Genomic DNA, 22345 nt, shown 5'->3' with positions numbered 1-22345 from the left:
CTTGTGAGCCAGCCATAAAAAAGAGCGCTTCGATAAAAGAGATGTGTATATCTAGAACCCCCTCCGGCATGTCAGTTACAGGTTAGATATCTTCTCTTTTGCAAGTCTAAGAATTAAACGAATCTCAAAAGAATATTTAAAACTACCGCTACGTTGAAATACGAAAGCAACCAAATATAAAAGCATTCTATAAAAGAGGGAAAACATGTATGCTCATTTTTTTTTTCTTCTTCTAGGGTAATATTTATCTTTTTTTGGTTTGAGCCAAAGAAGATTTTCTTGATTAGTAAATCAGGTTTTGTTTTGTTTTTTATTCGGTGCCCTCCTAATCAAAAAGTTAAAGCAAATGAGGGGAAATCCAGAGTGAGTGTCCTTTGCTGAACTGGCTTGAGACTGCAGGCAACAACAATCAAATTCAGGGGTCAAAAAAAGGCACACGCACACACATCAAATCTGCACACACCAAGCCAGAAAACAACCCACACTGCCTTTGACACAGAGATGTCTGACGTTTGGCGTAGTTCCTCCCCAGTAAATCAGGATATCCGGTTACCTTTTTCTCTAGCAAGGAATCTTTGCTCACTTCATTTCACTCCACTAAGCAGTTCTCAAAGTTTAAATCAGCTCTGAGCAATCAAGGCATAAAAAATGACTGGGCTGGGCACTCAGAATCGCACACACACACACACCCGCCAAAAAACAGACCATCATTCACTGGGAACAGAGGAAGGCCCTGCTCATCCTGACCTGCCTTTCTTCTATCTCCTCTAATGCCCAGTGTCTCCTTCGGCTCTTTACCAGTAGGCCTTGAGGGAGGTAGAAGTGGGCTTCTGTTGCTGCTGGAAGTCTTTCGATGCTCTTGATAGCGCCTCCCTATAATCGAAGACCGACTGTATCTCTGGGCTGCTTCTCAGAAGTTTGTTGTTCTTGTGGGCTTCGTAGTGGAATTGAGAGTCCCTCATTTCGTACCTGAAAACCACAAGGAAAGAAGGAGAAAGGGGCTTGATTGGCACTCTGTTTACAAATGAACATTGCCCACAGAATCCCAGGATTAATATATCCCAAATCTCATGGATCCAGCAAATCCCACCAGATTTCCACCTGGCCCGGTCTGAATCTGCTCTCAGCAGCCAACCCAAAGAAGCCACAGCCCTGGCCCAAGCCTCGGAGAGCATGTCCTCACCACTTGGGCCTGGGGCCACGGGTTCGTTCCAGTTCCTGCTGCCTCTTTAATTCCAACAGCCAGCCCTCTTCCACACGCAGGCGCTCGAGTCGGAGACGAGCCAGCTCTTTCTGGTACGGAGACATTTCAATCAGGTCTCTCCCCATTGTGCTTTCAGAAAGCGTCTGCAGGAAGCTGAACCACGAATGTTTTTTTTAAAAAAAGATGCTTAAATGTCTTTCAAGTCAAAACACTGCTCTATGCATAGCTTGACTTTATTGCCTATGGGCCACACAGGACTACTTACTATACAAGACACTGCTGTTATTGTCAGGCAGGAGAACGATCTAGTAAAAGATTTTCTGGCCTAAATAAGTTATTTTGCTGTTTGCCAAAAAGCTGGGGAAATTTCCTACAACAAGCCATCCCAGGCTTTCATGTTGAAACAGTTTGGGAACGGACGTTTCAACACACTACGGTGCCCACCTGTTATTATTTATTTAAAACATATTAGCTGCCTAATTCCAACAGACTCTGGATGGAGCTAAAAGAAAGCACACACACAAAAAAAAAAACCAGTGAGAAACTTTAAATAAATGTTACAACAACAGGCAGCCAACACCAAAAGTACTAAATTTTTAAAACTCGCCCAGGGTTACTTTGTGGTAAGATGGAGGTCAATAAACAAACTCTAACAAAACCCATAAACCGAAATAGGGGCCATTAAATAATAACAAACATTAATCCCAGATCTTTAGCTCCTCGAAGTTGGTTTCTTTCTCGGATAATCTCGAGCTTAGTTGAGGTTCAACTTCCATTATTATTCCACCCCAGGAATGATCGACCTCTTCAGGGTATGATAAGGAAGCCAACGTAGACTATGTAGCAAGATGTTCCTCGCTAGTTCTCAATTCTGATTAGGTTAGAACAGGAGGCCTAGAGGCCTCTTCCTACCGTTCGTTGATCTCTTCTGCAGTGGGTGAGGAGAGATCGGGAGAAGCCAAACTGTAAGGACTCCAAGACTCCCTCGGTGTCCTCTGTCCAACTGCCTTAGTGGAAGTCCAGGATTTCAGTGCTAATGTCCCTGGCCTGAAGAACCTCAACCGCGATTGTCTGCTTGACGTGTTTTTCTTCCTGACTCCCCTGGGCTTCCCCAGCTGAGGCGGAGGCTGGGCGCAGGCATTCGCCTTAGCCGAGGTGGGCCTCCAGATAGGCCTCGGAGACTGAGAGCGTGACCGGAGCCAACGCGGACGTTTGGCATCCGGAGAGAAGGAGCAGGAGTGGGTAACCTCAGAGTGACTCAGCGAACGGCCCCTGCGCCACGTGAAAGAGGATCTTTCTGGCAAGCAAGCTCGGACTGGGATCTTGGGGGGCAGCAAAGACTTGACGCCGATCACATGAGGGGCCCCCAGTTTCAACGGGGCAGAAAGATCCCCCAAGGCAGGAGAGTTCTGACTCGCAGTGCCAAAGAATCCTGAAGTTTCATTTAGCGGGGATGAATGTAAGGCTGGAATGGCCACATCCATCAAATTCAAGTTATCGTCTAACGATCTCGCAAGACGCTTCGCTCTCAGTAACCATTCGGTCTCTGAGGGTGACCCTGATGGGTGCCACTTGGAACTTAAGGGACTTGGGCCAGCCAGGTGTTCCAGAGCAGAAGGGTAATCTCGATCTGGATGGACAGTAAGACTGGAGGCTAAGCTGTCCACCTGAACCTTCAGGTTTCGTAAGCTTTCTTCCAAGTCTTCAATGGTAAAGACCCCTGTGAGATGAGAGAGAAGGGAGAGAAAATCCATGTTAGAAGACCCAGAACATGAACAGACCCACAATGAGCATTTCAATCAAAATGACAACCAATTATTATTCTTTGCTGCCTCCCATGAGACACTGTGGGGAGTTCATGGGCATCTGTACCATTCCCTCTTTTTTCCAATAAGGAGAAACAAACGTGGATCTGGAGGCAGCCAAAATGTCACCCTCGACTATTAAGAGGGAGATAAAAATTGATTTCTTTTGAGGGTGGGCCAGAGGACTTCAAGATTTTTAGGAATACAGCTAGTCCTCGACTTGCAGCCGTTCAGTGAAGTGACCGGCCGAAAGTTACAACGGCGCTGGGAAAAAAAGTGACTTATGATGGCCTTTTACATTTACGATCGTTGCAACATCCCCCTGATGCAAATTCAGATGCTTGGCAACTGCCTCATATTTATGACGGATGCAGAGTCCCAGGGTCACGTGATTCTCCTTTTGCGACCTTCTGACAAGCAAAGTCGGTGGGGAAGCCAGGTTCCACTTAACAACCGTGTTACTAACTTAACAACTGCACTGATTCTCTTAACTGCGGCAAGAGAACTCTTAAATTGAGGCAAAATTCACTTACAAATATTTCGCTTAGCATTGTTGGCTCAGTTGTGATCGTAAGACGAGGACTACCTGTACAGTCCAAAGAAGATCAAAGCAAGCAAAATGTCGGACACCATCTTGCTTGTTTTGAAACACTACCCAGCCTTGCAGACCTTGCAGTTTGGCTTTCTTCCTGAGACTGAGAGACAGCAGGCCATTTAAAGTCACTCTGCACGCTCCCGGGAACTATGAGGCTTCGAACCTGGGTCCCCCCACCAGCACTCTTTACCATTTTCTTCCTCAACCAGCAATGGCTTTCTCTGCTGCTCATCCTCGCAAAGAGCCGGGCGCCTCCCTAGATTCACAAAGCCGACCTTGTGGGTTGTGTTGGTTTTTTGGCTGTTGCCAAGGAGCTCCTTTGAGGCCTCTCTAGGAAAAGAAAGAAGAACATGGCATCCCTTTAATGCTGGCTGTTAAAACTTAATCCAGAAACCACAACCGCCTCCACATATTTTTTTATGAATTATTTCCATTCTGGCCTTTTTCCCCCATTTCTTAGCTCACCCCAAAAGACATGGGTGGGATTCATTATTTTTAAAAAAGAACATTTAGCATTTTTCCCCTTCCAGAAGGCTGAGAAAAGGCTCTGAGTGAAAAAATAATAATGCTCTTCTGTTCATGAATTGGGCTGCCATGTAAATTTGTTTATGTGTATATAAGTTTTCACGGGTACTTACATGTATGGTATTCAGCTTTGTTCGGGTATTTTCCCACGTCATTATAGTTGTGCTTTTAAAGTTGTCGCGACGTTTCGGCAGAATCTCATCCACCATCATCAGGCTTCTGTATTGTGTTCATGGACGAACCCAATACACGAGCCTGATGATGGCAGATGAGATTCTGCCGAAACATTGCTACAACTTTAAAAGCACAACTACAATGAGGTGGGAAAATACCCAAACAAAGCTGAATACTATAGATAGATAGATAGATAGATAGATAGATAGATAGATAGATAGATAGATAGATAGATAGATAGATAGATAGTTATATATATATATAGAGAGAGAGAGAGAGATACATATACATATACATATACATATATACACACATACACATGCACACACATATATATATACATACACACGCATATATACATATATCTAATAAAATAATAATAATAATAATAATAATAATAATAATAATAATAATAACCTGAAGTGACCAGTACCTCAGTACAACGACCCAAGTATTTATACTGAAGTGGTTTACAAATTGATAAATAAAACAACAAGCGCATTAAAATACACCAGGCAGGGACTGCAGTCTCCATCGTTCCCAGCCAGCATGGGCCCTGGGATGGAAGGAATTGGGGCTTTGGAATCCGACCTCTTGTCTGTCAAGGACCTCCTTCGCCTTCAAGACTTTCCACACCTGAGGGACTACAATTCCCATCCTCCCCAGCCAGCAGCCCACCCACCCCAGCAGGGAATCTTCTCAGAAACCTCCATCAGGTGTGATGCTCTCCCTACTTTCCTTCAAAAGCCCCCTTACCTGAGGGAAGCCCCGCAGCCTCGCACTCGCAAACCCGCCGCCTCCGCCATCCGCGGTCCACCTGAGGCCTCGCCTCCATCCCGCTCAGCGATCGCTTCAACATTCCCGTTGCTATGGAGACGGGCCGCCTTCTGGACGACTGAGACTCGACTAAGATTGGTCCTCTTCGCTTACCGTCCCTCACCGTGTTTCTTTTTCCCCCCCCCCCTTTTCCCTCCTCCTCACCCCATTGGGCGCCTCTTCCTTTCGCTTCAAGCACGTGACTGAGGTGGGGTGGGGGCGGGGAGAGGAAAAGGTTCTTTTCCTTCGTTGCCCAAGCCTGCGACTCTATGGCTCGGCTTGAGCTTGCCTGCCAATGAGCGGCGGCGGCGAAGGGAAGAGGCGGGTCGGCGCCTGCGCGGAGCCGGCGGCGCGGAGTCCACGTGTGTGTTGCAGGGGGATTCGCTGCTTGCCGGTTGGCGGGAGGAGATCATGTCGTGGCTCTTCGGGCTGAACCGCGGCGGCGGGGCGGGCGGCGGCGGCGGCGGGGACGCGGGTCCTGGGACCGGGCTACCCCCGCTGCCTCCTCCGCCCGGCGGGGGATCGAAAGAAGGGACGGGCGAGGGGAGCCGCCCCAAGGACAAATGGAGCAACTTCGATCCCACCGGCCTGGAGCGCGCTGCCAAGGCCGCCCGGGAGCTCGACTCTTCCCGTGAGTCGGAGGGGAGCGGGCGGGCGGGGTGGATCCTCTCTGGTGGGTCGCTCCCCTGCTGGGAGAAGGCTGGCTGGATCCCGGGCCTCGATTAACGGGGATCCTGTGGCCAAGCCCCCTACTGGATCTGGTCCTGAGCGAAACTTTCAGTGGATCCCGCGATAGATAAACTCTTTAGCAGGAATCGGCCACCAGGAAAAAAAGTTCAGTGGATCTCCGTGCCTGCTTGAATGGATATTACATTTAGTCCTCGATTTATGGTCACAATAGGTCCCCAAAAAAGGTCCGTTGCTATGCGAGACATTGGCCATTAATTTAACCGTTTTACGACCTTTTTTGCCACCTTGGTTAAGTGAATTCCTGTGCAGTTGTTTTAAGTTAGTCCTATGGTCATTAAGCGAATCTGGCTTTCCTATGGACTTGACTTGTCCGAAGGTCACAAAAAGAGGAATCCGCGTGATCGACCCCGGGACACCGCAGAGGTCATAAATAAGTGTCACTTGTTGAACATCTGAACTTTGATCATGTAACTGGGGAGGGTGCAATGGTGGTAAGTGTGAAAACCAGCCCTCACCACCTTTGTTTCAGTGCAGTTGTAACTTTGAAACAGTCGCTAAACGAACTGTTGTAAGTCGAGGGCTACTTGTACAGAAACCCTTGGCTGGGATCCCTTGCTAGGATCTGCTCCTGTGTAGGTGTGACAGTGGTGCTTTTGAAGCCATCTTAATTCCCACAACACCGTCAAACTATTTAATAAGACTGTATTAATATTCTTCTCATCTTTCTTATTACCTATCTCTTTTTTATTACCTTATTACACATGTGCCGGAAGTGGCACGCAGAGCCATCGCCACGGAGCAGGTCCACTGCGCATCCACGCATACCACGCACAGCACGCCAAGTAATCGTTGGGTAGCTGCTGTGCATGTGCAGAAAAGCACAAGAGGGGATCATGTGAGCATGCGTGGGGGTGTGGGGGGGGGAGTGCGTGCATTGCCTTATGGGTGTTGGCACACTTGGCACGCCAGGATGGAAAGGTTGGCCATCACTGACCTATCTCCTTTTCTACTTATGACTCTTAACTTTGTTGCTTGGGTCTTTAAGGTTTATATTGTTTTATTTAGTTTCCTAGTACGATTCATACTGATTCTATCGCTAAGACTTGTATCTTATGATTTGTGATGAATACATATTTTTATGATGACTAGGATCATGATTTATCGCTTATAGCTTCTATGTACACTGAGAACTTCTGCACCGAAGACAAATTCCTTGTATGTCCAGTCACACTTGGTCAATAAAGAATTCTATTCTTTCTCCTGTTCTATTCTCTTTCTCCTATTCTATTGTATTTTCTTTTTTATTCTATTCTATTCTATTCTATTCTTTCTCCTATTCTGTTCTATCTTGATGCTGGACGAGAATCAGATCCTACAATTAACCACAATGCCGAATCTGCACACAGACACTTCTTGTCTCAAACAGCCTTCTTGCAGCCTTGCTTGCAGCCACCGAAGGCAGATTGCCCTTGAGAATTCCAGCAACAATGCCCTTTGACCTTCTAGCTCCCATGTGATTTTCTTCAGCAGCTTCTATTGTGGCTTTTGCCCCTGAAAGGGAAGCCAGGAAGAGCTGACCCAAAAGAGTTTTTAACTCAATGTATTTATAGGAGCGGCCAAAATTTAAACCAGGAAGGAGCATCCTTTTGAGTTGATGTTTGAAAACAGCAGTTTTATTATTCCTCTTCCTTCTGGCAATGCACAAGGTAGAATCTCTGGTTTGGACAACATTGTGTTATTTCCAGCAGGGCTTATTTGCATATAGTTTAAACATTGGGCAAACAGAATTGCACCGAATTATCATGGGCAAAATCACTGTTAGGTGGGGAAGAATTTTTTTTTTTTGAATGATGAAAAACAACTGATGGGCGATATTTTCTTTTCAGGACATGCCAAAGAGGCCCTAGGCTTAGCTCAGCTACAGGAACAGACACTACAGCTGGAGCAGCAGTCCAAATTAAAGGTGAGCAAAACCTAGCAATTCAGGTTGTGCTATTAATCAGTTGATTTCACATCCACACATACGTGTACTTTCATTCCTCATATTTGGTCATTTGATCATTCCTCATATTTGATGTTGAGACTAGAAAGAGCAATGATGATTAAAGGCCTGGAAGTTAAAACTTATAAAGAACAATTGCAGGAATTGGGTATGGCTACTCTAGTGAAAAGGACTAGGGGAGACAGGATAGCAGTCTTCCAATATTTGAGGGACTGCCACAAAGAAGAGGGGTCAATTTATTCTCCAAAGCATCTGAAGACAAGACAAGAAGCAATGGATGGAAACTAATGAAAGGAGAGAAGCAGCTACAACTAAAGGAGAAATTTCCTAACAGAACAATTCATCAGCGGAACGGCTTGACTTCAGAAGTTGTGGGAGGTCCATGGGGGCTTTTAATAAGAGGGTGGATAGAAATTTGTCTGAAATGGTACAGAGTTTCCCTGCTTAAGCAGGGGGCTTGGACTAGAACAGTGGTGGCTAACCTTTTTGGGCGCCTGTGCCAAAAATTGTGTGCGCGCCAGTGCGCACACACTCGCGTGCCAGCACCCAGAATGCAATATGTGCACATGCACGCACAATCCCTCCCACCCCCTTACCTGCACTGCACCTCACAGCTGATTTTTCGGCTGGTTTGAGGCCTTTTTCGGCCTCCCAGAGGCTTGGAAAAAGCCTCTGCAAGGCTTGTCAGGCCTAATTATAGGCCCGTTTCATCATTTCCTGTAATACCGGAAGTGAAGAAACAGGCCTATAATTCAGCCTGAAATGCCTTGCAGAGGCTTTTTCCAAGCCTCTGGGAGGCCAAAAGGCCTCAAACCAGCCCCCCGCCCCCAAAATCATCTGTGAGGAACACACATGCAAAGTAAGGTAAGTTTGCCTGCAGCTCGAATGCCAGCACAAATGACTGTGCGTGTCACTTGTGGCACGCGTGCCACAGGTTCGCCATCACGGGACTAGAAGATCCTTGCAAATCTCTTATTCTGTTATTTATAAACATTTTCACCTCGATGTTGCAAGTTGCTTTTAGTAGATCAAAAGTGCCAGACTATTTCTAAGGCATTGCTAATATCACCATGAGCAAAGTCTCTGCCTTTAGGTTAGAGTGAGGCAGCTATTTGGTTTTTTTAGGTGGGGAATTTAATAGGATTTCTTGTACGAAAGAGCTGGAAATGGAATGTATTTTCCCACAGGTTGGTTCAGTAATTCTTCCTAATTTGTCTTTAGGAATACGAAGCTGCCGTAGAACAACTGAAGAACGAACAAGTCCGGATACAAGCAGAAGAGAGGAGGAAAACTCTTAATGAAGAGACGAGGCAACAACAAGCGGTAAAATGCTGTCTTAACAACCGTGTTCCTAATTTAACAATTGCACTGACTCCCTTAACAAATGTGTCAAGAAAAGTTGTAAAATGGGACAAAGCAATTGTAGTCCGTTAAGTTGACGACTTATATTGTTTCAATATTAAATTCAGCTCAAGTGAAGTTTAGGGTGGATTTGATTTAAATCAAGTCAATTTAAATCATGATTTAGATCACTAGTTTAAAAAAAAGGCTTGATTTAAATAATTATTTTTAAAGAGCAGCTGTCATCTCTGTCCTGCAGTGACTGCTCCTCTGACCCACTGTTGACTCACCAACAGTCCCAATATTGCAGAATATACAGCCTCGTGCTACGTAACTTTAGCTTCATTTCAGGCTGAATAAATTATTAATGTATCTTAAAAATAGAAAACTATCTTTAGATAGATCTTTACTCCCAAAGTATTTTATTAAAATAAATTAGATAAAAATAAAAAAAATAATCTGATTTAAAATTTTAAAAACCTGACTTTTTTTTTAAAAAAAATAATTCATAGATTTTTATCCATCGTGGTGAGGTTGCAGTCTTCCCCGCTTTAAGAGTTTTAACTCTCAAGGCCCTTGTCCCTCTTTCCTCTTAAATATCACTCAATTTCCCCTCTGTCTGTTTTTATCTCAAAGAGAGCCCAGTACCAGGACAAATTAGCTCGGCAACGTTACGAGGACCAGTTACGGCAACAGGTTGGTGCTATTTCTTTCTTAAATGCGGGGTGGGAAGCGTTTGATCACAGAAGGGGAACCATCTACAGCCCGGTACATCTGTGTGGTCCTTTAAAAAAATTACTTAATAAATAGAAATGCTGCTCACACAGATCCTTCATCTGGGTTAGTTAAAAACCCTTTGTGAGGGAAGAGGCAATGGTCTGCAGTGTAAACAAGGTGTGGGAAATATATTAAGTAGTTGAACATTAGGAAATACTGTATATTGCTGCTGTTTTTAAGGCAAGGGTCTTCAAACTTGGCAAATTTAAGACTTCTGGACTTCAACTCCCAGAATTCCTGAGCTAAGATGACTGGAGGAGGAATTCTGGGAGTTGAAGTCCAGAAGTCTTAAAGTTGTCAAGTTGGAAGACCCCTGTATTAAGGGGAAGGAACAAATACTTTTAAGTGCAGCAGCTTCCCCAGTTGTCCACAGACTGAATTCTGTTCTTCTCCCCCCAGCAACTCCTTAACGAAGAAAATTTAAGGAAGCAAGAAGAATCGGTTCAGAAGCAGGAGGCCATGAGGAGAGGTACGGGGACGGTGGCAAAGGGGAAGATTTGTGGGCTCTGGGCCTACCAACAGGACTTTAGAGTCGAGATGCGAAACTTAAGGAGACTGGAGAAAATATTAAAGGGAGGAGGGAAGAATCCCCAAAGAATAGGAGAAGTTGGAAGAAAATAACCAGGAAATAAGCGGAGGGTGGCTGGATTTTTGAGAAAAGGAGAAAAATAGGCGTTTTCCCTTCTCTGTATCTGCTACATCAATGTTTTTTAGCCTTGGCCTCTTTATGAGGTGTGGACTTCAACTCCCAGAATTCCCTAGCCAATCTGCATAGGGATGAGAAACTATCTTTGGCTGCATTGGCTGGTTGAAGTCTGGAGACCGTTGCAACCCCATATGGCTTTTTTCCATCGATTCAAGTTCTTGGTTTCCTTCTGTAGCAACGGTGGAGCGGGAGATGGAACTGCGGCACAAGAACGAAATGCTGCGGATCGAGGCGGAAGCCCAGGCTCGCGCCAGGGCGGAGCGGGAGAACGCGGATCTCATCCGGGAACAAATTCGGCTAAAAGCCGCCGAACACCGTCAGACTGTCTTGGATTCCCTCAAGTACGTTTGCCGAAAAACCTGGGAACGGGCAGGTTTGGTAAAGACTAGGCCGTGATGGCAGAGTTAACGACGCTTATTTGGAACAGAAGTTTAGCCAAATTTAAATAAAAATGTCTCCCTCCCCCCAATATTATCTGGACATGCCAATTTTTAAAAGGTTTGCTCTTTTCTTCTTTAGGACAGCTGGGACGCTTTTTGGAGAAGGTTTCCGTGCCTTTGTTTCTGACTGGGATAAAGTAACAGCCACGGTAAGGCACATACCAAATTTTTGAGACCACGACCATCTCGTGATCCCATTAGTGATGAATAGAATAGAATTAGAATAGAATTAGAATAGAATAGAATAATAGAATAGAATAGAATAGAATAGAATAGAATAGAATAGAATAGAATGGAAGGGACCTTGGAGGTCTTCTAGTCCAACCCCCTGCCTAGGCAGGAAATCCTACACCACTTCAGACAAAGGGTTATCCAATCTCTTCTTAAAAGCTTCCAGTGTTGGAGCATTTACAACTTCTGGAGGCAAGGTGTTCTACCAATTAATTGTTTCTAACTGTCAGGAAATTTCTCCTTAGTTCTAAGTTGCTTCTCTCCTTGATTAGTTTCCATCCGTCGCTTCTTGTCCTGCCTTCAGGTGCTTTGGAGAATAGCTTGACTTCTTTGGGGCAGCCCCTGAGATATTGGAAGACTGCTATCCTGTCTCCCCTAGTCCTTCTTCTCATTAAACTAGACAGACCCAGTTCCTGCCATTATTCTTCATATGTTTTAGCCTCCAGTCAGTCCCCTAATAATCTTTCTCTGCAAGAGTTAACTTTCTATCAGGCTTAAGGCAAATCACGAGGCTGATCAGTACTTCTTCTAACACAGCCTGGGCATGCCACCAGAGGGAAACAGTTGAACATAAATCATAGTGTATTCAGACCCCAAGCCAAGCCAACAGGTTTTGCGGTCGGTTCTGCTTACACGGAGGAGAATGCATTTCCTGGAATTGCTCAGGGTCCAGAAAAAATGGCCGTTATTCTGGGTGAAATGAAAGAAGTCTGAAGGAGGGGGGGAAAAAAGAAAGAATTCTTTATTAATAATCCCTCCCAATGTTTGTTCCTTAAAATAAAATAAAAAAACACCCTTCCATTGTTAGAATTATACACGTGGTTGGAAAAAAAAGTTCTGAAAGCATTGCTTTTCTGATTTGTGGCAGGTGGCGGGATTGACTCTGCTGGCCGTTGGCATCTACAGTGCCAAAAACGCCACCGCTGTGGCCGGGCGGTATATCGAAGCTCGTCTGGGCAAGCCCTCATTAGTGCGGGAAACCTCCCGTATCACTGTGCTCGAAGCGCTCAAGCATCCCATCCAGGTAAGCTTTCCGGAAATGCCAATTTATTGAGTATAAAAACAGAATCTTAAAAGCCCTTGTAATGGACAGAAGGAGGAATAACCTCGTAGAAGAAGAGCTGCAATCAAGAATGGTCAGATAAAAGAAACAGGAGTCCGGCCCAGTACTGTAATGCGAGGAAGCATCTCAGAAAAGACCCCTTTCTACTTCGCAAAAAAGAAGCAGCGAAGGACATTCAAGCTTGCAGGAATTGGTTACCATAAACTTACAATAGCTTGTGTGTCTTTGGGTTCCAAGTTGAGAGACTGATGGTTGGCTAGGATTTTTTGACAGCCAGTCAGACAATAATCATGGTGGAATTCTTGGGGGTCTCTTTCTCACCTCTTTATCTGTTATCGTGTGCCATCCCTTAACAGATTATCGCCTCCTTCTCTCTAGCCATTCCTTTCTTGAGGATAACTTCCCCTGTCTCCTTGGCTTTCTAGGTTGGGAAGCGGCTGACCAGTAAGGCCCAAGACGCTCTGGAAGGAGTCGTTCTCAATGTGAGTGTTAATCACATCTATCATGGAGCCACTGGCATTGGAAACTACATTTTTTAATTGGGAGGGTCGAAAATAACCACATGATCAAAACTCCATCCTTTTCATTTATTTATTTGTATCCCACCGTTATTTATTTTTGAAAATAACTCAAGGTGGTGTACCTATCCCACACATTTTCCTCTTATCTTCCACAACAACCCTGTGAGGTGGGTTGGGCTGAGAGAGAGTGACTAGCCCAAAGTCACCCAGAAGGTTTTCATGTCTAAGGAAGGACTTGAACTCACAGTCTCCTGCTTTCTAGTTCTGGTGACTAGACCAATGTAGCTCTGTAATTGTGTCAGTAACCCAAAGTTACCCTGTTTGCCCAAAAATACGACCTACCCTGAAAGTAAGTCCTAGCTTGATTTTTACATGTGCTTCCAATATAAGCCCTAATAAATGTCAACTCATAAAACATTCCTATGCCTATTTTAGTGCCATTAAAAAAAGGGGGGGTGGGGGAGGAAGGAAGTCTGAAAGAGCAGTGTAGCAGTTTAGAAGCGAAAGTACATTCCAACTCTTCTCTTTAAAAGAGTGTAACTAAACTACCAGAGCTTTTGCCCGGGAATATATTTAATTGGAGAACGTGAATGATGACACCCAGCCTGTGAACGTGCTCAGTTGGAAAAATCTGAATTCTGACACACCCAGGAGGGCATGGGGGAAACAGAGTCACAGGGGACTGTAAATCATGTAGGCCAGAATTGGCTTCATACAGGGCAGGGCCAGTATGTCGCTTCTAATAGATCCTTCAAAGTTTTTTTGAAGTTTGGCTTGAGAATCATGATTCAATTAGGGCAATTGCTGGAATCCTGACAGTAAATATGAGTCAGTTGCCAAGTGCCTGAATTTTGATCATGGGGATGGTGCCAATGGTTGTAAGTGTGAAAAGAGACCCTTTTTTTCACTGGTGTGGTAACTTCAAACAGTCACTAAATGAACGATTGTAAGTTGAGGATTAACACCTGTACTAGAAAGGTTTTTCCTTGCCCATATTTGGCTCGGCTGTTTGGAAAACCAGGTGCAGGATCCGGAAATAAGAAGACTGAACTTTCCACCTGCCAAGCCTTAATGCTGTTTGTGGGGCGTTGGGTCCTTTGCAGCCGAAGCTGGAGGAGCGGGTGCGAGACATAGCCATCGCGACCCGGAACACAAGGAATAACCGAAGCCTCTACCGGAATATCCTCATGTATGGACCTCCAGGAACGGGGAAAACCCTTTTTGCCAAGGTAGCGCCCCAATTTTATCATTCTGTCAAGGAGGGTGTCAACTCATAAAATATTTCTATGGTCTTTTTTGAGTTGCCAATAGAAAGGGTGGGGGGGAGCAGTGCGGCAGCTTGGAAATCGAAAGCGCATTCCATAAATAGTTTTCAAAGATAGTAACTAGGTGACTGAAGTTTCTTCCGCGCAAAATTCTAACTGGAGAACATGATTGATGACTCTTGGCTAGGGGTGTGTCCCATTGGAGAATATATGAATTATGATACACCCGGGGGGTGGGGGGGAACCAGGGTCAAGGGTGACAGTGAATGATGTGCCTCCGAGTTGGCGACACCCAGGCAGTGCCGGACATGTTAACTCCCAATAAATCCTTTTGAAGTTTGGCTCGAGACTCCTGATTTAAATGGGGTAACTGCCGGAATCATGACACTGGGTTTATTGACCTGGTTATGGCTTGGATTCCAGGCTAATATAACAAACAGAATCGGAAGGAACCCTGAAGATCTTCTAGTCCAACCCCTTTCTTAAGCGGGAAACTCTATACCATTGCAGACAAATCTTGTTCTTTCCCTTTTTTCCCTCCTCACATCTGGGAATCAAGTTCTTATTTTCTAGTTTCTGAATTTTTTTTCAAAAAAGTTTTTTATTTTAATTTACATAAGTGCTTAGTGAATATTGCATTGTCTGAGTTATTTCACTCATACAGTCCAATATTAATAGTAATGAAAATGAAAATGATCATGTATTGCTTACTTGCATATAATCATAATCTTTCATTATTAACTTGTAACTAGTAATGATCTTTTATCTTTTAATTTCTACTTCTGATAGAATACAATAGGAATAGGAAAGAATAAAATAGGAAAGAATAGAATTGAATAGGATTCTTTATTGGCCAAGTGTGATTGGACACACAAGGAATTTGTCTTTGGTGCATAAGCTCTCAGTGTACATAAAGAAAAAATAACATACATTCCTCAAGAATCACAAGATACAACACTTACGATAGTCATATCTAACGACTGTTAAAATACATCCCATGTTAAAAAAATATTCTGTGTCTTGTCCTTTATTTTTAGCGCCAGTCTATCCATCTCTGCACAGTCTAATATCTAGTTTCTGAACTTCTTTACAGCATTTATAACTACAATTATAGTTTAGCTCCCTCTCATAAAGTTACGTCACACTCTCTTTCTATAATCTATCTTCTGTAATCGCCCAAACCATAAATCATTAAGTTTAGGGGGGGGAGGTTTAACCCCCCCAAAAGTCCATAATGGACTTTCACACCAGATGTTCTGAATGTACCAATGACCTTCATTCGCCCTCTTTTCTCTTTCTAGAAATTAGCCATGCATTCTGGCATGGATTACGCCATCATGACAGGTGGCGATGTCGCCCCTATGGGGCGTGAAGGTGTGACTGCCATGCACAAGGTTTTTGACTGGGCCAACACAAGTCGTAGAGGGTAAGTTGGATAAGTAAGAAGAATACTAGGAGCTTTTGTTCTCACAAGCGGGAGCAAATCTCTTCTCTCTGTAGCAAACCCCATAGTTTTTCTAAAGCAAGGGCCTTCAAAATTGGCAAGTTTAAGGCTTGTGGACTTCAACTCCCAGAATTCCTGAGCTAACATGACTGGAGGAGGAATTTTGGGAGTTGAAGTCCACAAAGTCTTAAAAGCTGTCAAGTTTGAAGGCCCCTGTTCTAAAATAATCCTAAAACAGCTCTTATTTGGAGACAAGCTGAAGGATCTGCTTGATTGTCTGGTGTTAATACCTTGTCTATCTGGGTGTTGGTTACTGACGAGGATGTACTGTAGTCTTTATTTCCTTCTAAGCTGTTTTATTGCCTCTTTTAACGGTATGTGAATGTTTATTTCTGTGGGTCTATTGATGGCTGAATTCCTAGTTTCCCAGCTTAAACTATGGCTTAATCTCTCCACGTATTATGAGATTAAGGAGTTCTCATCGTATCTTCTGCTAGTTTGGTGTTCATCAATATACTCTGTTAGTCTTCTAGCTGTCTGTCCTGCATAGTGACTGTCACAATCCTTACTACTATATGTTGTAGGTGACTCCTGTTTTTATTTTTCGAGCTACCGAGTTTTGATGTCCTTCAGATCTTCTGGAGGGCTTTATTTGTGTGCTGCAGTGACACCCTGTGGCTATAATAGTCCGGTGGTTGTTTCTAAAATATTTTAGATGCGTTGTAGTGTTATCCTTTATATTGTGTAATGAACCAGGGCCTGGCACAAAGGCAACACAGTCAGATAATCAGTAGGAGTCCCTTTCTTAGCCCCAAACTTTGCCCCCAATGCCCTGGTTACCTACTGGACTGGAGAAAAACCCTCCCATAGCAAGGAAGAGAAAGCAGGAATGGTTAAAATCGATTACTTTATTTAAAGAGGAAAATACGTTGTTATTTGAAGATCACTTCTGGAATTTGTGCTGGTGAAGAAAATAAAATGAAACTTTGATCTTGGCTCTGTTGATGAGAAAGATTTGGTGTAATTGCTAGTTATATATTAATGTGTAAAAGCAAAAAAGTTGGAGTGTATTTATCTTGTACTGTGCTAGGAAGAGTTAAAAGTCAATGCCCTCCTTTCGTTTTCTCTTCTCCCTTGTATTCCACTCCCCACCCTTCCCTGTTCCCTTTCCCTCCCTTCATTTCCTATTTTATTTTCGTTCTTTTTTCGTTTGTATTTTATATAATAAAATAAAAATGATTAAAAGGGGGGGTATGATCTTCAGTTTTTAACAAGAAGCATTTTGAAATCTGCCAAAGAAACTTCTTTATAGCAGTGTTTGCGCGATCAGATTCATCGTGATTTCACCAGACCGTCGCCAAATCTTTTTATTTATGGCCTAAAATCCAGAGTTGGGGGGGGCTGAATTTCACAATCAGACTCCCAAATATTTCTGTAGCAAGCCTTCCAGCCAAAATCTTCTGCTCCTTGCTGTGGGTTTAAATTATGTTTAGCATATACCCGTTTTTCCCTTTCCAGCCTCTTGCTGTTTGTGGATGAAGCCGATGCATTTCTGCGTAAAAGAGCAACGGTAAGTGTTCTCCCCTCTTTCTCTCATTTTCACGTACGTTTCTGTGTCATGCCCCTGGTGGAGACGGACTCTGAGGGAGAGGAGGAACAGCCGACAGGGAGTGGAAGTGTGGCTCTGGAGGTTGTGGAGGAGGCTGGGGAAGGGCAGAGCAGTCAGAGGAAGACCCAGGCCCATCCCCTCTCAATCCTAGGGCACGCAGGGAGGAGAGGATAAGGGAGAGACGGGAATGGCGTGGTCTACGGGGGAGGAAAGGGCCTTGATCCCCTTCATGGGCTGCAGCTGCGACAACTGAATAAGAGTACGGACTTGCGTATGGGCGAGCACTGGAAACAAAGCATGGAAATATCTCTAGTTTATGGTTCCTCTCTGAGTTTGGCGTCCTTCCCGGTGTGTGTTAATTGTGGACGTCCCCCCGGCCCTTATCTTGCCTGGTTTGTGTTGCTTTTTTTCTTCTTCTTGTAACTGTTTGTGTGGGAATTTTTTTGCCTTCTGTCAAGAATATTCGGAGCTTGGAACCAAAATGAAGGAATAAAAGGGGCTTCACCTGTTCTCTGTGACTTTGTTTTGTTTCCCACCCTGGGATACAACATTCTGGTTACAACTGGGCCAGTCAAACACTTTTTCATTTTAATTTGTAGCTCAGGGTTGAGATGAGAACTCCTTGATGGTCTCTTAGCTTGGTTGGTTGTGTTTTTTTTGCAGATGTTCCATTACTCAAACTAGGTAGCATGAGCAGTTTTTGTTTTTGTTTTTAAATATGATATCCTCACTGGCTTGAAAACTTTAGACTGCAAGAAGAAGGAGGGGTGGAGAGAGATACTTGTAGGGAAAAGAGAGCAAGGATTGGATTTAATTTGGATTAATTGGTGTTCCTCAACTTTGACCCTTCCGTTTGCTTATCCTGGCAGGAAAAAATCAGCGAGGACTTACGAGCAACACTCAATGCTTTCCTTCATAGGACGGGACAACACAGCAACAAGTAAGAGAGTTCCCATCACAACCGAGTAATGGAGAGTGCCTGTAAAAGCGGCGTTTCTCCATCTTGACAGCTTTGAAGATGCGTGGACTTCAACTCCCAGAACTTCCCCAGCCAGCTTTGATCATCAACTCTGGGAGTTGAAGTCCGCCAGGCTTCAAGTTGCCAAGGTTGGAGACCCCTGTTCTAGAAGGTCCATTTATTGTACAACCAGAATTAAGTCTTGGTTTGTTGGGTTGGCCTTCTCTCTCCGAGAGGATGGGGAAATGGCCTCCCTGTCTTTGTTCCTTTAGTCCCAAATGCTTGCAGGATTTCAGTCAGCCCCACTGTCTGGGAATCATGGAGCTTGGAACTCCAGCTCAGATGGGCAGCTTAATTATTCCCAGAGAAAATTTCAAGGAGAGCTGATCCTGCTTATCACCAGAGGCTCAAATTAGACTGTTGATTTACAGCTCTGCCTGTAGCAATAAGCAATAGGACTTAGACTTATATGCCGCTTCACAGTGTTTTACAGCCCTCTCTTAGCAGTTTACAGAGTCAGCCTATTGCCTCCAACAATCTGGGTCCTCATTTTACCATCAGGATCAAACTCCTGGCTGTGGGCAGAGTTAGCCTGCAATACTGCATTCTAACCACTGGGAAGGAAGGGAGAGAGGGGAGGAGGGAGGGGGAAGGAAGGAAGCAATAGTGCTTAAGACTTATATACCGCTTTATAGTGCTTCACAGCCCTCTCTAAGCGGTTTACAGAGTCAGCCTCTCGCCCCCAACAGTCTGGGTCCTCATTTAACCCACCTCGGGAGGATGAAAGTCTGAGTCAACCTTGAGCCTGGTGAGATTCGAACTGTCAAATTGCAGGCAGCCCCGCAGGTAGCAGAAGTAGCCTGCAGTACCGCACTTTCACCACTGCGCCACCGAGGCTCATGTATATCTAAACCCAGAGTCACCGAATAGTAAGACAGGCAGCATATCAATGTCATTAAATTAAAATATTTCCCGAGCTGCTAAATGGGTCCAGTTTGCCACGGATCTTTTGCGAGACCTTTTAGAAAAGAATATCGAAAGAATATTACAATTCTTTGAAACTCCAGCTTTGCGTCACCCAGGATGCCAGCTGCCAACCTCGGAGGACTCCTTAGAGGAAAACAACAATGCAAAGGAGAATCTCGATTAATATTTTTTGGGGGGGAGAAAACCACATGTCCATAACAGGTTAAATTGTTCCCTTTAATCGTCTGGGAGAGACCAGCGGAAAGAAGCAGCCTGGTGGCCAGACCAGGCACGTGGGATGAGTGGGGCAAGTTCCCCCCTCCCCCTTTCCCTCCTCCCCTCACTACCTCGTGTTGTTCGCAATGCAGGTGACGCAAGCCTTGTGTTCCCACGCAGCCTGGATTAATTGCTTTGGGGGTGACATTTCTCTGCGGATCACCAAAATTTTCTCACGGACCGCCAGTGGTCCCCGGCCTGCTGGTTGGCGACCACTGGACTAGAAGTCCTCCAAGGTCTCTTTCAATCTTATTTGGTCTTCTGAGGTCAACTTTTAATACTCGAGCATAAGCGTCTTGGGGAAACATTTATTAAGCGTTCTGCTTGTCCCTGATGGTGTTAGAGAACTCGGGGTACATCGAAGGTGACAATAAGATTTTTTTTTATCCTATTCTAACCAGCTCAGGAATTGTGGGACATGTGCCTTTCTCCAATTCTTGATCTTCTTCCTTCCTGGCAGGTTCATGCTGGTCTTAGCCAGCAATCAGCCGGAGCAGTTTGATTGGGCCATCAACGACCGGATCGATGAGATGGTCCACTTTCAGCTGCCGGGTTTAGAAGAGCGGGAGAGATTGGTCCGAATGTATTTCGACAAGCACATCCTCCAGCCAGCCACCGAGGGCAAACAGTTAGTACAAATCTTGATCTTCTTGCTCTAGCGCTAATTGTAAGAGATGTAAGGGGTGGAGAGCCACAGAAGGGGGGAATTGCAGATTGGATGAGTCCTTGCTACAGGGCAAGTGAATCCCTGCAGTTGCAGAAGGTCACAAAAGAGGATCGTATCATCCTTGGACATTGCAACTGTCTTAAATATGAACCGGTTGCTAAGCATGTAGATTTTGACCATGTGACCATGGAGATGCTGCAGTGGGGGGGGGGAAACAATGTCACTTTTTTTCAGTGACATTGTTGCTTTGGTCACTGAGGCCTAGAGGTGGAGCTTTCGCTTCACAATCAGGAGGCCGTGAGTTCGATCCTAGGTAGAGGCAGATATTTCTATCTCTGGGCACACTTGAGAATATATCTGCTGGACAAAACTCTGGTGTGATGACCCAGGGAGACTGAGACTTTTAGCTTCATGCAAGGAAAGCAGCAGAAGTCTTTCTCTCCCCAAAAACTCTGCCAGAAATGAGTCTTTGCCGGCGCAGCCTCTTGGAGCAGGAGGCCTTGCAGGGTCCCAAAGACTCATTTCTGGCGGAATTTGGGAGAGAGAAAGAAAGACTTCTGCTGCTTTCCTTGCATGCAGCCAAAAGCAGAAGAAGAAAGAAGCGGAAAGAAGCAGCCCGGCGGCCAGGTGAGGTGCGTGGGGCGAGTGGGGCAAGTTCAAGTAGAAAATTAAAAAACAAAACGAACAAGGGGAGAGGGGGAAACAAATGTTTTCCCACTGTGGTTGGTTCATCTGCTTTTCTTTCTTTCTTTTTTTTTTTTTTGGCACCCAGGCGTTTAAAACTGGCCCAGTTCGATTACGGGAAAAAGTGCTCGGAAATTGCCAAGCTGACAGAAGGCATGTCTGGACGAGAGATCTCGCAGCTCGCGGTGGCTTGGCAGGTAAGGCTCAACAGGCCCAGTTGGGATGACCCACCCCATCATCCTGAGCCTAGCGACGAGAACGTCGTGGAATGGAAAGGAACCATGCCCAGAAGATCATGGGTTGCCCTCTCCCCTCTTTGGAAGAGCTTTGTAGCTCCCGCTGCCTTAAGAAAGTTCAAAACATTCTCAAAGATCCATCTCATCCTGGCACCCATTTCTTTTTTTTTTTTGAACTATTACCATCTGGCAGATGGTACAGAATGATAAAAACAGGCTGAAAAAATAGCTTCTATCCCAGGACAGTAACTCTATTGAATTCTTCTGTATAGTGCAGAGTTGGTTCGGTGTCAGGGGTTTTCGGTTCAACGTGTGTGCTTCCATGCTGTAATGGCTGGTTGCGGTTTGTTTGAGATCTGACTAAAGTACGTGTGGGTATGTATTCTTTGTAGATAAAACCACTATTTCAATACAAACCTCTGTTTACCGTTATTGCTCCCTGGGTTGTCTCGCATTAGTCACACTGTGTGCCCTCTGACAATTCAAATGTAAATCACGCGGCCATGGGAATGCTGCAATGGTCATGAGTGTGAAAAATCACTACAGGTCACACATTTTCGGCGCCGCTGTAACTTCATATGGTCACTAAATGAAACCAAGGACCACCTGTAACTTCAAACTAGGATTCACCATGTCTTTTTTTCCTCCCCAGGCCGCGGCCTACGCCTCGGAGGATGGTGTCCTGACGGAAGCCATGATTGATAACCGAGTAGCAGACGCGGTTCAGCAGCACCAGCAGAAGATGGAGTGGCTGAAGGCAGAAGGCATGGAAGCAGGCAAGAACCAGCCACTGCCGCTTCCGCTGGGGAAGACTGCATGAAGGCCCTCAGAAATGCGGCCAAGAGAGATCCCAGACCTTTGGGTGGGATTCAGAGATGAGGGGAAGGCTTTGTGCCATTGGAATCATGCGCAGGACAGAATCGAAAAGCCCCGCATCTTGAAGGAGGCTGGGGGGTGGTTCTTGACACCCCCCCCACCCCACCTACCCCCACGTTTAAAAGTGGACTCCTGGAATAATTATGGGCAAATGGGTCTGTATCACGCAAAACAGTCTATTAAAAAGAGAAATCCTTCGCCAAAGGACAGCAGCCTTAACATTTTGCACCCTGGTTTCATTGGTTTGCAGATGCTAGTTGGCTTCTGCTTTTAGAAGACCAAAGGGGTCCATTTCATTCAGCAGAGCCCTGCAGTGAAGGCCTATCAATCTCCCTTGGCATGGTGTGAAATCAGAATTTGTGTGTGAGAGAGAGAGGGAGAGGGAGAAGGCAGACCCAACAATTAAAAAATGAAAAGCCAAATGAAATAACGGGTAATTAGCCATTGGTCAGCACCTTATCGATATTTTTAACC

General features: G+C 45.0%; 2 protein-coding genes across 2 annotated transcripts; one reads left to right on the top strand and one right to left on the bottom strand.

Annotated features, from left to right (window-relative positions):
* Positions 1–553: 553 nt before the first annotated feature.
* On the bottom strand, positions 554–5370 carry LOC113446240 (uncharacterized). The gene is made up of 5 exons (XM_026715798.2): positions 5060–5370; positions 3795–3934; positions 2117–2924; positions 1184–1357; positions 554–969 (listed from the first exon to the last, which is right to left on the bottom strand). The coding sequence occupies exons 1-5, from the start codon at positions 5107–5109 to the stop codon at positions 795–797; spliced, it is 1347 nt and encodes a 448-aa protein (XP_026571583.2). The 5' UTR covers positions 5110–5370; the 3' UTR covers positions 554–794.
* On the top strand, positions 5327–22090 carry ATAD3A (ATPase family AAA domain containing 3A). Its single transcript, XM_026715837.2, has 16 exons — positions 5327–5750; positions 7696–7772; positions 9033–9134; positions 9789–9848; positions 10329–10398; positions 10811–10976; positions 11155–11224; positions 12175–12330; positions 12795–12851; positions 13994–14119; positions 15457–15581; positions 17118–17169; positions 18078–18148; positions 19869–20036; positions 20848–20956; positions 21648–22090. The coding sequence occupies exons 1-16, from the start codon at positions 5531–5533 to the stop codon at positions 21813–21815; spliced, it is 1797 nt and encodes a 598-aa protein (XP_026571622.1). The 5' UTR covers positions 5327–5530; the 3' UTR covers positions 21816–22090.
* Positions 22091–22345: the final 255 nt, after the last annotated feature.

Source organism: Pseudonaja textilis, chromosome 18 (genome assembly GCF_049901715.1).
Source record: "Pseudonaja textilis isolate UNSWEBS1 chromosome 18, rPseTex1.2, whole genome shotgun sequence".
NCBI lineage: Eukaryota > Metazoa > Chordata > Lepidosauria > Squamata > Elapidae > Pseudonaja > Pseudonaja textilis.
The sequence above is the reverse complement of the archived record's forward strand: the minus strand, read 5'-3'. Positions and strand labels throughout refer to the sequence as shown.